At 36.0% G+C, this 13936-nt stretch overlaps 1 protein-coding gene across 2 annotated transcripts in view; it reads right to left on the minus strand.

Moving 5' to 3' along the window:
• Nucleotides 1-13936, minus strand: part of Wat (worker-enriched antennal transcript) — a 33640-nt gene that overhangs the window by 6081 nt on the left and 13623 nt on the right. The window contains exon 1 of one of the 2 annotated variants that reach the window (XM_018537072.1): nucleotides 10530-10861. The exons of the other annotated variant lie outside the window; for it this stretch is intronic. Coding sequence (XP_018392574.1) covers nucleotides 10530-10538 — 9 coding nt within the window. The 5' untranslated portion in view covers nucleotides 10539-10861. Of the gene's footprint in view, nucleotides 1-10529; nucleotides 10862-13936 lie in introns of those variants that run through there. 2 annotated transcript variants of the gene reach the window in all.

The following is a 13936-nucleotide window of genomic DNA, read 5'->3' on the forward strand; positions in this document are numbered from 1 at the left end:
GGGGGGGGTGGGACGAATCGTGGGGTCCCAATTTCTTTCTTCCTCGCGAATCGTTTCCTTACGTAAAGCTGATGAAATCGTTACAGCCGATTTACGGCCGATACCTCTCGACGATCAGGCATCAAACGCGTCGAGGAGAAGATCGTCGAAGGACATCATTCCTCGATCACAATTACGGATAGCTACATAGCTGCCTCTCGAGGTAATCGCTCGGATAAAGGTTACCTCGATCGTCGACACGATCGGGGATACACCGAGTTCGTTCGCCGCGGTTCGTTCGTCTGCGAGATTTCCGTATATCAAAGGCAAGGTGAACCGCCGCCACGGCCGCTTTCCGTCGAGTCTCTTTTCGCGCGGTTTTCTTTCGCCGTCCGGTGCAATGTCAAGGCTGGCCGCTCGGTGGTTTAACTTTAAAATCGATCACTGCGCGTGCAGTTTATCGGAACGGAACGAGCTAATTATGCGAGGACAGTACATTTCGCAGACCCATAATATTCGGACAGGGGAATCTCGAGATCGGCGATTTTTACAGTTACGACTCTCATCGGGTCGCCAGGATATACTGAAACCTCGATTACGACATCATCTTTTTACGATCGATATCAGAAAATTAACGACGGGACGTGCAGTGATTTAATATCTTTTTTTTTTTTCGCTAATGTATGCCGTGGATCATTTCGACATATAATTCCGAGCGGCCGGATTATTATCTTATGATCGAAATGCAATAACACATTGCCGCAAACGAAGCGTAATTGATGGACCGAAAGCCGCGATGCAATGATGCAATGAAGCGAACATTTATTCGGCGAAATATGGAATAACGATCGTATCGCACACACAGTGTGGGAAGGCAGACCTAATGACGTAGGCTCGGTCGCGGGACGCGGTAGATTGACAGCACTTTTAATTAATAACGTCCATTAAAAGAGGGTAAACACGCACTATATTTACGATTTTTTTTTATAAGTCGCATACGCTTTCTTGTTTCTGATTCTTATCAGACGCGGTCGCGTGCCTCCAGCATAATTCACTTTTAATTAGCCATCCAATAAACAACAATAGATCTCGATTGACCTCAAGACCGGTCACGCAGAAGTGTATTAATAAATACAAATTGACAAAGCATATTAGAAAACGCAATCATGTGTAAAACGTGATTAAAATGTACATAATAAATTGAAATTGACGACAATATTTATTAGACAAGCGCGTTTTGTAAAGAGAAACTTTATATAAATACTTATAAATGCTAAGATTTTTAAGTTTCCCAGTAATGCCACGTTAATTTTTGCCTTCTTGTTATGTTCGAGATGGAATGTCAATTAAACATGTTAATAAAAACAATTAAATACGGAAATTGTGGTAGAAACTTTCGAACGGAATACTATAGTTTTAAAATCAGTTTCCTCTTTTCATTTCTACACAAAAGTAGAGTAGACAGAGTGGACATTGTGTGATAATTCACAGAATTATATTTTCACGTTATTAACACGTTAATTGTTTCTTCGAAAGCCACTTCAATCTTAGTGATTACATCTTTCTCGAAAATTTTTCGTGTCCCGCAATATCTATCGTCGTCACGCAATGATAAACGTAAAGGCACGAAACACGTGGAAGAAAAGTCGTTTATATGCGAAATTATATGCAATCTCGATTCAGCGTCGCGTCGTAAGCGACAGTCCCATCGCTACTCACGCCGCGTGAGGCAAGGTGAAGGCGAAAAGCGTTCTATCGGGATGCTAATATTGCTAACTCTTGAGAGCCCCCGGCGGCAGTGCGAGATGACGAGGAGAAACCTTCGGAATGGAAGATCAGGCTAGCGATTACAACACAATGGTCAGTCGAGCGGAAATTCTGATGACAATGCGAATATCGAGAGACATCAGGCGCGAAGCGAAGGAAGTCATTTTAGAGAGAACCATCGCTCTCGCTGCTACTCGCCATCGGTGGCATCGCCACCTTCGTTTCTACGAGGTCGCCTACAAAGTGCGGCACACATGTGCGTAAGACCGTGACGCGAGATTACGCCGGCCAGATATCTCCGTTCGCGAACGTGCGGTCAATCGTGAGGAGGGGAGGAGAAAAGAACCTGCACCGACGTAACGACATGTGTCTGTGAAAAAGAGGGAAAAAAAAATATGCGCGCGACGGTGTTTTGCGGCACGATTTCGCATGGCGATTTGTTTTACGGTCACGAAGCGGTATCGGCGGCGGTGCGACCGCAGGCGTCGATCGTTCGCTCTCGGAAGTTGCGTTTGTTATCCACGAGACAGGGAAGAAAATGACAAACATGCAGAGGAATGCGGGCGGATACCGTGGTTTCATTACACGGGTGGTATTTCATTCCACTGTTTTGTCTTCGCGAACTCGGCGACGCGACGCAACGATCGGCGATGAATATTCATCATCCGCGATATAATAACTCATCGCATTTCGTCGATATTTATGGGATTAGAAACGGCTTTTCATGTGAAAGATATTAGCGCGATACGTCACGAGAAGTCTGCGATAAATTAATTTCTCATATCGTGCCGCAAAAAGAAAATTAGAAAGTCTTCGTCAAAAACATTGATATATCTGTTGGATATTGCGTCGTTTTATATTTAAAAAAAATTTTATGATATTTAAATATTAAATTTTATAAGATCGCGCACACGTGAGAAACACAACCAATAAAAAAATGCCTTTAACGGTCGAGCTGTTTTTGAAATTTTACTTATAAATAATAAAAGCCCAAATGATTTATGTTGATACTTGTAAATGTAATGTTTATATCGTTAACGCTTATTTTCATAAGTCAATGACAGATAAATCTATTTGAAGTTATTCTGACCTTATCAAGCTGTCGAACTAATGATTCTATTAGTTTATTTATTCCAGACATGTCAATTATTGAGTCGTATAATCATGCTCGCCCTGTAGAAAAACTTGAAAAAAAAATATACCAAACCGGTATAATAGGCTTGAGATCAACTATCTATATTGCCCGTATTTAATTTATATATATACTTATATGTGTATATTGCGTCGACGAAGACATAACGAGTTGCTATATTACAGCAAAGAGATCTGTTAATTTTTCCCATATTGACTCACTAAGAAAAAATCAAAGGACTCTCTCTCTCTCTCTCTCTCTCTTTCTCCCATTAAAAGTTAGCAATATATAAGTACATATATATTTTCTAATTTAGTACTTTCTACACACATTTATTACTTCATAAAGTAATAAATGTATTTAGATTAATAATAAAAGATTAATAATGTATAATAATTGTAATAATTAATTTAGAGTAATTAAGCATACTGTTATTTTTTTCTTCATGTTTAAGCCTAAGGTTGCATGATCATTTAAATAAACACATTTTTTGTTCGTTTATTGTGAATGGAACGGATGATTTCTCTCGGGAATGATGTTTCTAAATCGATAGTAACGATACTTATCGACAATCTGAGGAAAGGAGATCTTTAAGCCGATGATCGTATTATACGAATGCCTAGATAGAATATGAGAGTTGAATAGTTAGCACCGTTCATACGTTAAAGACTTCCGCGTTCGATGCCGAGTGAAACGTACCGCGATCTATTCCTGTGGGCGAACTTTTACACCATTAATATTAATCTGCTCAATTAGCTTGCGAGTGTTCGAAGAATGTACGTACACAATAAAGAATCAAGGTGATGGGCAACAATTTAAAATGCTTGCTAATCGTAAGATAATTCAGTCTTTAATCATTATAAAAGTCTTAAAGAGAAAATCTGTTCTTCATTATTTAATTTTCATTTTTTACAATTATTATACCAATGATTTAACTTACGATTATTGTAATCAACACACAGTATTAATATACAATTACATTATTAAATATATTACTCATTCAGTGCGTAATAAATATGTAATAAAAGAAGTTTTATTATATTTCGGAATCAAATATAAAAATTTATTTTTTTATGTGTAACATCGCCTGCAACAATGATTCATGATTTTTTCATTAGAGGCAGCCTAATTAACTTAAAGTTTTTTCCTGGTAACGTAACTTTTATGACTTCTAATACTTACAATTTGCAATATCGTTACTTCTACTGAATAACTTGAGGGAAAAGGAGATTTCTAATAAATTCTCCTATATATTATAAAACATCTTCCGCATTTGTAATTTCTGCATGTAGACAAAATGTACTCGCATGTGATGTAAGAAGCTACGATGTAAACATTTTGTCTAAATTACTTTTCTTGTTATAAGATGTCAACTTTAATGACACTAATTTAGATTTTGATGAACACATGAAATATCATTTTCTGAATTTATTAAAAAAATTGAGTGACATGGTTTATTTCTTTGTGTTCCGACATGCAAGATGAAATGTCGCAATTTAAGTCTCATCTACACTATTCCGAAACGACGCTATCGAAAGTGACGGATATATCATTATTTTTTTGCTATAATTCTCACGATTTTTATTTATGATGCAGAATGCGGGACGATTACACTGATCTAACGTAATGCGGTCCGAAAGCTAATATAGTAAGAAATTATAATATCCCGTGATTCTACACAGATTGCAGTATATTCGAATAATGCCATTGCACTTCGAGGAAAAAATTCGATTTGAAGCATTAAATTTAACAGACAGCAAAGAAAAATGGCGTTTGATTTGCAGATCAAGCAATCACGTGCTCCGCCCGAGCTCATTATTATTTTTAATGTAATATTTTTCATCGCAACACGAGTATATATGTAATAATTATCTTCCTTTATCTCGAGGTAATCTGAAAGTTAATAATAGTGTCAGTTCACCGAATATTATACCGTTGCGTTGGTGAGAAATCCGGGCAATGCCAACGAAATTCAATTCGCCGGGACTAACCACAATTCGCATGTTAACGTTTAAGACGTAAACCATGCTATCCAAGAGTATTCAGACAAGTGTAATGTTGATTGCAACATTAAGCAGACCGTTTAGTGTCCACTACTTGGCTAAAATGATTATGATTAAATTTGTTACGCCGACGATAAATAACATCGGTCAACGTGCGTTGTTTCATGCCGTGGATTTCATGCCCGCATGAAATTTCCCTTTTAATACGGTTATATGGTCGGCAGTTTTCTATCTCTCGCAAAAGCAAGACAAACTGTGGTCAATACGGAAGACAATTTACGGTTGTACTTAAACCACGCGGACACTTAATCATGACGATCCACGAGGCTTAACGCGAAAGATAAGGAAAGAAGAAAGTGCAGAACCAGGAGAATTATGAAGATCTATTGTTTAACAAGAATGCGAGAATTCTTGGAACTTGGTTGGAGAATTACGCGTCACGGGCGACGGATGCATCCCGTGTGGTAACGCCTCTTTCACTCAGAGAACAGCTGTTACTTTCCTCACTTCTCTCGCGAGCTGGGAGGCACTTTCTTGCAAAATTGATTTGCTCCATGTAATAAAATTATTTCACGGTAGCCTTCTGAAGGAGGTGATTTATAAAGTACTCGAATAAAAAATTTTCTAAAATAAATACTTAATTTGATTTGATTTTTATAAAAACAATTTTTATATAAAAATTAGTAAATTTATTGCTCCAATATTTTAGTTACTTCTGCAATTTGAAAATTATAGGAAAACTCTGTTCCGAGTTAAATGGATAATCGACGGAATTTAATTAGAACTCGTTCCTTTGGCTGCACCTGAGACTGTACGCGGTAAGCGAGAGTTATAAGAGCGCATCATTTTCGCACTATATAATGTAAAGCGCTACCAAGTGAAAGTACACGCACTAAATTCATTCTAGGACAAGCTCGTTTACTTATATGCTAGTATTACGATCCCGCCCTTGGCGGTAAGCCAGCTATTACAAGAAAGAGGATCGAAGGTGTTGAAAAACGAGCATACACGTAACTCATAATGTATTATACGCGTGAAATACTCAAAAGCATAGATATGTATCTTAGATCAACAAGATTTTACAAGCGTCTGAAAAAAAAAATTTTTAGCCTGAATTTGTTAAAATATAAATAATTACAATAACGGAGTAATTATACAAATAAAGCCACTGGAAAAATATAGCAAGAACTAAATCAACTGCTAAATAAGAAATTCGATTCCAATGCGAAGTTATTCCAATATCGAATTTAACATTAATATACTAATATTTAAAATATAAACAGCAGTGTATAAGTAGTAATTTATGCTATTTTATCAGAAATACTAGTCTTTCTATTATACTATTATTTCCTCTTCCTATACTAGGAAGAATTTTTTCCTTTCCCCTTCGTTAGACATAAGTAATGGGAAATATATAATAAGGGAATATATGTCTATTGCATATTGTGTTACCTGTAATCATATTGGTTTTTAGCGACGTTTTGTGAAAGGGGTAATGCCAATTTAAGAAAGTGGAAAACATTGTAAAAGGATGTATTCGATTGTTACGGTTGGACAGTTGCCGAAGTATACGACGCAAAACTACTACAATTTCCCTTGTACAAAAATAAAAGAAAAGCGATATATGTATGTTATGATTTTTTAAAAATGCAATTTAAAGTAATAATAAAAATTATTTATAAAATCGTCGATAGATTTAGTTAATTTTATAAATTTTAATAAATTTTAAAAATTTTAATAAATTTTAAATGTTCCAAAAATTAGAAAATTTTTAATGTAGCTTATTACTGTAGATAACTTGATCAATCTAGTTTGTACGTACAGAATATCTCAAAATCAAAATGCCACAGTAGAAAAGTTCTCGAAAAAATAAACTTCAACAATACCTTTGCCAATTAACGTTCGGAACAGTTTTTGAAGTATAAATGTAAAACTAGCCAATTATAGATAACAGTTAAACGATTGTTTGCCCTAAGTTGCCACGTGCAACCATGAATACTATCGACATAGAATTCACGGACAGCCAGCCATTTAACCGTAATCTATAATTAGCCAATTTTAAACTTTTATGTTTCAAAAACTGTATATACTGTTCGAAACAAAAAATAGCAAATATATTTCTAACTTTCTTTTTAGGACTTCTTTGTAGTATTCTATTCGCCAATTTCGAGACATCCTGTATATTATATCAACTTAATATTTTAAATATTATTTTAACTTAGTATTTGTGTTTTCATTTGCAAACAATCAACATATATATATATATATAAATATAGTATATAAAATTTTCCACTCATTAATTATCAGTAGTATCAATTAATAATAATAGTTATTGCTAATTAAGTAGTAAAAGAGATAAGTAATGAACTTTACAAAATGAAACAAATACAGTAATATCTATAGTTATTAAATAAATAAAGAACAGCGCTACAATAAAATTTGATTTAAAATAGAAACGAAATAGAGAAAAATAACATAAAGAGATTAACTATAAACCTCGTGAAGTTTAAGTTATCAGAAGATACGGTATTGTTTCGGCATAATAATCACAATAGATTTCTTAACTATATTAAAGATTGAATAAAATTTCTTGCAACAGAATCGTTTGTTCCACTTTTGAAAAGATTTGCCGGTCTCCTTCAAAGAAAATTAATAAAAGAGAGCAGGAAAATTATATGCTTCGATCACGTCACGCTGAGATTGTATTATTTTTATTCTATAGACACACATATATGTACACACACATATAAATGCGGTAACTTGTGAAATCGCGAAGGGAGTGACAGAATTGTAGCTTTCTGCATGCCATTCGTGCGCTCTAAATCCGTTCTGACTACGCCTGTAATAAACCTAAATAAACACAGACGTATGTGTTTTTCTATAAGAGACCATAGTAAGTATGTATCGACGATTTAATTTTAATTTTAAATATAATGCACAAAGAACATAAGTAAAAGATTTCATTCTTTATTTAATTTCGTACGAGCTTTATTCACGCACACAACCTTCAAACACGATTATTAATTATTTAAAGTTGAAAATGTAAAAAATTTATAAAGAAACAAACAAAAATGACATCCAAATAAATTAAAACCACATTAAAAATTAATAGGAAAAATGAAAATAAGTGGATATTAATATAAAGATTATACGTATCTTTCATAGTGACTAGTTTCTCGATTTTTGCACGGAAAATTTGATTCTTTGAAACTATAATATATTTTACACATAACAATTAAAACTATATCTTATAGATAGATATAAAGTAATACTGAAATGACCGCTTGCTAATATACCATTAACGTCCCACGATTTGAAATGTGAGCGATGGGATAAATCCAACTCTTACGAAATTAAAGTCCATGGTGCACCGGAATTGCACGCCGCAACGTTACGAAATTTTTACTAATAGTTTGCATAACCAGTCCAGATTATTAGTACCACTTTCTCGTGATTTATTTGATAAAATAATGTTCAGAAAACGTCGTTATCGTTATCACGTTGTCACGCATGATTTCGAGTCAACTGGACCCAATGCTAATCAGCGATGATCATTTTCATCACCCAAGTATTGCAGCACAGTTTATAAATTAGATCAGTTTATATTCCGCCGGCTTATAATTACATAACTTATCGTTTTTAATTCCTTTTTTCTAAATTATGTAAGCATGTGTTATATATATATTTTAATAAACACTTTAATTTTTTGGTATTCTGTAAAAACTGGAACTTGACTAATAATAATAAACATTTTGCTTGATATATATATATAGCGTTACATTGCATAATATCGCATAATTTGACACGATAATGGCATCTTTTACTTGTTGACAATGTAATCTAATACATATTTTCTCTTTTTAAAATATCATAATATGTACTATATAATACAGATTATATATTTTTTTATGTAGCCCCTACAAAAATCTTGAAGAAAATGTTGTAAGTGTAATCTAGTAAAAATAAGAATTTCTAACAACACAATTGCTTTTTATGTATCGTATCATTTCGAGTATTATTTTACAATAACCGTCTCTACAACTTTGATAAAAAAATTTTAGCGAATGCAAAAATCGAGAGCAATAAAATCTAAATAAGTAACAGACAATTTTTTAATTAATCAAGAACGAAATGTTTTGTGAAAAATAATTTCAATTATTTTAATTAATATCAACTGTTTTTGCCATGTGTTTTTATTCTTGTACATATATCTAGCGAGCGAGAACTACGAATAACAATTCCGTTTAGCATTTTATTTCAAAACACAGATGTACTTAAATTAGACTAGAAAATCACCGTTAGAGATTATCAAAGAGATTTTCCCGGGAATGACATTACTCTTGTTATTTCATTACGTAATATGTGAACGATTTAAAGCTTACCGGACATGCCGGTTCACCAACAAACGATTGAACGGCCCGGGGCAAGGCCGCGGACTTGTCTCGCCACGGGCTAGAATCTCGTGAATGAACTGTTACATAGTGTTTGCAGATTTCATTCGCTGCAGACATTATCTCTGCGCGCATCTTTCTTCCCTGAAGAGGGTTAATCGATCTCTTCCGTTAATTTACATATCTAGTAGGTTGTAATTAAGACACGTGAGTCAAAGAAGAAGATAGTACGTGAGTGGGTAATTATCACAGAAAGAGTCGAAGTGGTTTCTTTTTCCGAATAACTGCATTTAAGATTCTCGTTTCTAAATAATTGTTATTCAACGCTATCCATTGTACTTAACTGACATTACCTGTTAAAATCTTTAAGCGTTGATTAAGGAAAGTTTGAAATCTGGAACAATTATTATTATGCCAAATGCACTTTAATAGCGATTAAATTCCGTTCAATTAATGTGAATCAGGGCGACTCTCTTTCTTCTGTATCTTTAATTGCGATAAGAATTATTAAGTAGACCAGGGAACGAACCAATTGGATGAATGTATGAGGAAAGCATGCTTTACTTTATGACCGAACGCAAGGTTCGGGAAATAAGAACGTAGAAAGTCGAGTCGGAATAGTTGGAGATATGTATTTTTACTTTTACATCAAATCGGTGCGTAAACGAGATTCTCATTCATTGTTCGCCTCCAATGCGATGCTACCTACGCAAACAGGGTACCTAAAACGGAGTCTGGATTTGATTTCTTAGTGATAAGATGTGTTTATAAGCATAACATTGTTTTGTTTCAAAAATTTATTGATTTATTAATTATTCATTTATGGCAAAATTATCGTATGAGAAAAATATAATGTACGGACTACCGGATCCAGCTATACATGTATAATAAAATATACATATATAACGTTAATGCATTTTATAAAGTTGTATGAAAGTCAACACGCCGTCAGTAAAATCCCAAATTCTCTATTCTCTCATAAAGACGCATTGTGCTCGTTTTTGAAAATCTTCGCACATTGCTGTCGAGTTCTTCACAAACATTGAAGATCTCACAAGATCTAACGGCACGATCTCACTGGTCTAGAACGAACACTCTCGACCACTCGCGACTCCGCGCACGTATCGTCTCGCGGAAATACAATTCGGAACCTTTGGGACCGTCCTTTCCGGTCTCTTCCGGAAATCTGTGTCGACTCGCGCGCGACGTTTATGCTCGACCGCGAAGCGTACGGTAACACAGGCACATCGTACTTACGGTCCTCATCTCTCTTTCTCTGGATCTCCCCCGAAACTGCGGCGAGTCGGTACGAGCGCGTTCTCCGCGTTTCCCCGTGAGCCGTGCACAGGTCGGCCGCCAACTGCAGTTGCACTCTCGTTTAAGCGGCGAGTCTAGGAGTACCGCGCAACGGTGGTGTACCACCTGCCACGCGGGGGTACGTTCTCGGAGTCGCGGGCTCGCGGATGGTAGGGGGCTCCGGAAGAAACGCCTACTATACGGTGCGAATGTCCAGAGTAGCGGAGTAGGTTTCCCGTGGTGACGGTGAATCCTAGGTGTCGGAGACTCTCACAGCTTGCTGCCCGTCTTGGCAGTAGAGGACCGTTTGACTCCCGGTGGGGGCCGATCCTGGGACTTATATATGTCGACGTTGGAGGCCATCCGCGTCTGCCTCCCTGTACCCCCCTCGTGCGCCCCCGCCCGAATCATTACCCTCCCAAGGGGCGCGAGCGATGGTCAAGGTGATTTTCGCTCCACCGCGGGGGATACCACGCGAATAGGAAGTTGTTCGAGAGCGGGTCGCAGCTTCGCGAGAAAGGCGAACGAAGCACCTTGTGCGGATCGTCAGACGATCGACTTGACATTTGATATTTTTTACCTAGTCATGATGAGGAAGCAGGAAGGATGCCTTCGAGAAGTAACGAAAGTATTCCTATATATACAAATGTATAAAGCATTTCTTTTGAAATTAAAAGTAACTAAAAATGATTCTTTATGTAACTCAATAATGTTAATGCTGAGAAATACGCAACATAAACAAAAAACTGCAGTAACTTTACTATGAAATTTAGATTTTATTTATATAGTGGTGATCATTTTGAATACATAATAAAAATCTCAAATTAAAAGATTTCGAATATCATTAGATAGGAAACAATTTTTTTTTAATCTTGGAACTCTTGAAATATTTTAATACATATATAGAAATTTTATTTTTAGATATTTTATTTGGTTATAAAGAAAGACGTTTCGAGATTTTTTAAATATTTTTAATTTTAAAACAAAAACCTCGGATCTTTATATAATTTAATTGTTTAAAAACTACAAAGAGAAGAATTCGAGCACTCATGAGACTGCATAGTGCTTAAGAGGAAAAAAGAAGAAGAAAGAAAGAGGAAGGAAGAGACTTGCGTTCAGTGATATATTGCGGAATAAGAACGAAGGAGAAAATAAGAATGCAAATTATGATTTATATCTCAGCTGAGTCACAATACCATTTTTTTTTTTGCGACAAAGAACTTATCTTTCGCCGCTCAATCATAGAGACGGCAAATTATCCGGCGTAATCTTCTGTGGAAAAATAATGCATGCAAGTGCTTAATGTACGTTCCAGACGTTACGTCTCAATGCCTATCGCATCATGCTCTCGATCGGAATCCGGATCTCTATTCCGTGAGTGCGGTATTATGACGTCAACCGGTATTGCAGAACGTTGTCTCGGTATGCAAATATATCTTATCTCGAACTATAGAACGCCCCTCTCTTTGAAACGATCGATTACAGGCGCGTGTTTAGATTCCAAAATCGTTATCAAAAAAGTATGACGTTCTTTTTCCTATCAGAACGTGTTCTTTCAATCATGTATTCAATTATCAATTTGCAGCCACTGAATTGTGCCTGATACGGTTGTTGAGCTTAAGCTATTCACCGGATCTAAGAAATAAAGAGTGACAGTACCGCTTGTATAATTGCTTGTTAACATTTACAATATCAATTGATCACATAATCATTATTGTAATACTGTATTTAATTCCAATATAATTGACGGTTTACGAAGATACAGCAATATACTATTCTGTCAAGACACCTCGTAACTTCCGATGTAAAAAAATTTCCTGTATGACATCCGCGCATATAATAATTGCGGTAATAGACTGCGCATCCGCGAACGTATTATTAGAAGGGAAAAATTAATCTTATCTTTTTTTTACGTAACTCCGCAAATGTCTTGCCTTGGAAAAAAAAATGGCATTTTTATATTGACATACTTTTGATAACAATAGCGATAACAATAACATAAGAAACGTATAATTCCATCGTTTTACTATTAAATGCAAATATCAGGGAATCCCAGCTGAAATTCTATACCTTTTATTTCTTGAGAGCATTTAGAAAAAGAGCGCGATCGTACTGCGATAATTGCAGATTCGAACGAAACGACGTATACCGCATGCAAGACAGCTTACGATTTACTTTGCCGGGCAATCAACGTCAAAATGGAACTGGATTTAATTACTGCCGTTACAAACGCAAACTATATCTGACCCATTTATCATAGTCGCGCTGCGGCAATCGTTTCTAGCAATTCTCCCTGTTCGTGCAATCCGTGCCTCGCGTTGAGAAAGCGCCTGCCACGCAGCATCAACGTGGCTCCCGTCGCGTGACCGGCCGCCGCGGTTTCTTGACCTTCGTTAAAAATGGAATTCTTCACCTTAACCCGTTAATTAGCGTGCCTCCAATTAGCCGTGGTATCACGCGCAAGGAGAAACGAAGCGGAATGTCTTCCGATATCCGGCTAGTGTTCGCTTAGCCGTCGCGAGCTGAGGAAAGGCCTCGGTACCTTGCGACTAGCTACACGCTGGCCTCAGTCCTCCTAAATTCGATTTAATTAACGAGGCCACTCGTCCGAGACGTATTTCGCGCTCGAGCGTGTCGTCATGCGCTTCTTGCCGCGCGCGTTTTCTCTTCTTTCTCACCGCGCCTTCCCTTCTTTCTGCAAACGCGATTATGGTATCCCTGGTACTTCGAGGGAAGATTTACGACGTCGATCGATCGCATGATTAATTTGCTCACGAATTTAAATTTGTCTATTTGCAACTTAAACGTGCGGCTTTCTTATATGTTTTCTTTATCGAGATTCATAAAGATAGAACTAATACGAGACAAAATTTCAATGTAGATGCGCAATAATCTTTTTATTAAAGTAGATACGTACAATTTCTTAATTGCTACAATAAAAGAAGAAATATTACGTATGTACATCGACACTATGACTCCGCAAGTCTCATCTTTGCGAACGTTGATTGCAATCAACGAGCTATTATTTTAAGCTGTATTGCTTATGATAATATTTCGTAATTCTGTGAAAACAGATGGCAAGATTGCCCCATTACTCAAACAATAATGGGTTTTATTAGCATTTGTAATTAATGTTGCAGCGAACGTATGAACTGCAGAAAGATAATCTTATAACTCACAATGTCTTATACACTGAAAATAATGCTGTTGATATAACATCACTTTTTCAGTGTATCATTAAAATATTTTACCAAAAAAAAGAGAGGACGAAAAAAATTATATTCTTAAAACATAACAAACGATTATATTAAAGATAATGGTTATTTACTTTGGTTTCAATTGACCTTCACGATACATTTTCGAATCCA

The sequence above is a fragment of the Cyphomyrmex costatus genome, unplaced genomic scaffold, assembly GCF_001594065.2.
Source record: "Cyphomyrmex costatus isolate MS0001 unplaced genomic scaffold, Ccosl1.0 scaffold164, whole genome shotgun sequence".
Lineage (NCBI taxonomy): Eukaryota > Metazoa > Arthropoda > Insecta > Hymenoptera > Formicidae > Cyphomyrmex > Cyphomyrmex costatus.